General features: G+C 42.0%; 1 protein-coding gene across 2 annotated transcripts in view; it reads left to right on the top strand.

Annotated features, from left to right (window-relative positions):
* Positions 1 to 1,735, top strand: part of gys2 (glycogen synthase 2) — a 13,895-nt gene extending 12,160 nt beyond the window's left edge. Inside the window, exons 16-17 of one of the 2 annotated variants that reach the window (XR_311663.2) lie at positions 577 to 674; positions 1,155 to 1,219. Coding sequence is in view for 1 of the 2 variants with exons in the window: in XM_005730178.2 (XP_005730235.1) it covers positions 1,155 to 1,373 (219 nt within the window). In the remaining variant the exon portion in view is untranslated. Of the gene's footprint in view, positions 1 to 576; positions 675 to 1,154 lie in introns of both variants that reach the window. The other variant, XM_005730178.2, reaches the window with a different exon arrangement.
* The last annotated feature ends 252 nt before the right edge of the window (positions 1,736 to 1,987 follow it).

The raw sequence follows: 1,987 nt of genomic DNA, 5'->3' as shown, positions 1-1,987 counted from the left end.
GCCCTCACATCACATGTGAGAAAGTCTGAGAGACTTGTTATGGTCCATGAAAACATCACTTGACCCTCTTCAGATTGTGGCAGGTAGATTGATTGCATTGTCGACTCTCATATTTGGTCTCTACATAAGCCTTGCTTCCATCTAGATGCTTGCTGAGTGTCATCTTGTTTTATTTATCAAGTTCAACACAATTCAGTCAGATTAAGAGAGACTTACAGGAAATGTTAGTAAACATCTCAGGATCTCATGTATCACAGTCTAACTGACAAACTGCAGTATGTGAGATAGTTTGTCTAATGTTCAATACAGCAACTCCAAGGGGAACTTGCTGCGTCCATTCTTGTTGTCCTTGTACACATCCCACTTAAAATCAGACGTAAAAATCTGGCTCATGACATCGACAGAAATACTGATTTTTGTAGTGATTGGATATGTTGGGAACAAGAGGAGCACACAGGACTGGTGGATCATTTTTTTTGGAGCAGAGAAATCCTCTGCTTCTGAATGTGGAAAAGACCAGAAAGGTGATGGATATCTAAACGAAGATGGTGGCTACACGTCCCGTGTCTATCGTAGGACAAGATGCCGCTGTGGTGCAGGAGTTGACATCCAGATACTTCTACATTAAAAGGCTGAATTGGAAGACCAACACAGAGGCTGTATACAAGAAGGGGGTGAGCATCCTCTATTTCCTAAGGGAGCTGAGATGCTTCTGGAGAATTTCTGTCAGTTTCTTGTGGAGAGCGGAGTGGAGCTGGTGATGCCAACAGACTGAATAAACAGATTAGGAAGGTTAGTTCTGTGGCTGGATGCAAACTGGGAGTCTGAAATACTACAACTATATACATTTTGTTGTTGTTTGTTTTCTTTTCTTGATGAAGTCAACTGCTGTAACAAGAATTTCCTAAGTATTTAAGAGTGCTTTTTAAATCCAATGTTTCTAAGCGATTATCAGATAAAAATGAGCATTTCATGGTTCTAGGCCAGCCTGCCAGCTTCCTTTTTACTTTATTAGGCTCCTCTGCTCACCTGGTAAGGGTTCACACACTAATCATAATTAACGATCTACTTCAACTTTAGATTAGTGTAGCAAAATTCACAGATCTGTTTAGGAATCACTGACTTACAGTGACTGGGCTCATTTGTCTCCACAGACGGAGGGTTTCCGGTATCCCCGGCCCTACTCGGTTCCACCCTCTCCTTCTGCCTCTATCCATTCCACGCCCCACCACAGTGATGTTGAGGATGAAGATGATGAACCCTATGATGAAGATGAGGAGGCCGAGAGGGACCGGATGAATATCAAATCTCCATTTGTGCTCAATGCTGTGCCAGAGGGGAAGAAGCAGCAACCAGGAGAGTCAAGAAACTGAAATGCTCCAGAGTAGCTATGGCCTTTACAGTTGGATGGACTTGACAGACAAATGTGTGCGGGGGGGGGGGGAAATCACTGCCTGGTTAGCCCCGCAGTCTACACCACAGTAATGACGACCCCCCCACATCATCACCTTTTGTTAACAATTGTTACACTTATTCTGCTGCCAGGCAATAAAGTCCACCCTGCATAACAAACTTTTTATAAAGTTTGTAGAAAGGTTAAATCTACGTTTATCATCTGTCTTCAAATGCTAGCTCGCCAAAATAACTTTAGTCAAGCAGAGTCTGAAAATGCTAACTGAACATTAGTTATTTAAAATAAACTTGAGTAGAACAAAGTGTCTGTCACAGGCTTTCCATTCGTTTGTTTGTTTGCATGAAGCGATAGTAGAGGGTTCCGCTTTAGGAGCAATTTAGAATAAGCAATGAATTTGACACTGTAGCCTTTTAATTTTAGAAGACTATTTTTCAGATTAGAGAAAGCAAAACCAAAAATGATGACATGAGACGAGGGACTGTCAAAGTAAAACAGGAAGTATAACACAGACGTGGACTTTACACTGAACAAAGGGACCACTGAGCTAATCTGAAGGCCGAAAAGTTGAGGTTG

This window comes from Pundamilia nyererei, unplaced genomic scaffold, assembly GCF_000239375.1.
Source record: "Pundamilia nyererei isolate P.nyererei 1_Seehausen unplaced genomic scaffold, PunNye1.0 scaffold00036, whole genome shotgun sequence".
Lineage (NCBI taxonomy): Eukaryota > Metazoa > Chordata > Actinopteri > Cichliformes > Cichlidae > Pundamilia > Pundamilia nyererei.
Note: the sequence above shows the minus strand (reverse complement) of the source record. Positions and strands in the feature narration are given on the sequence as shown.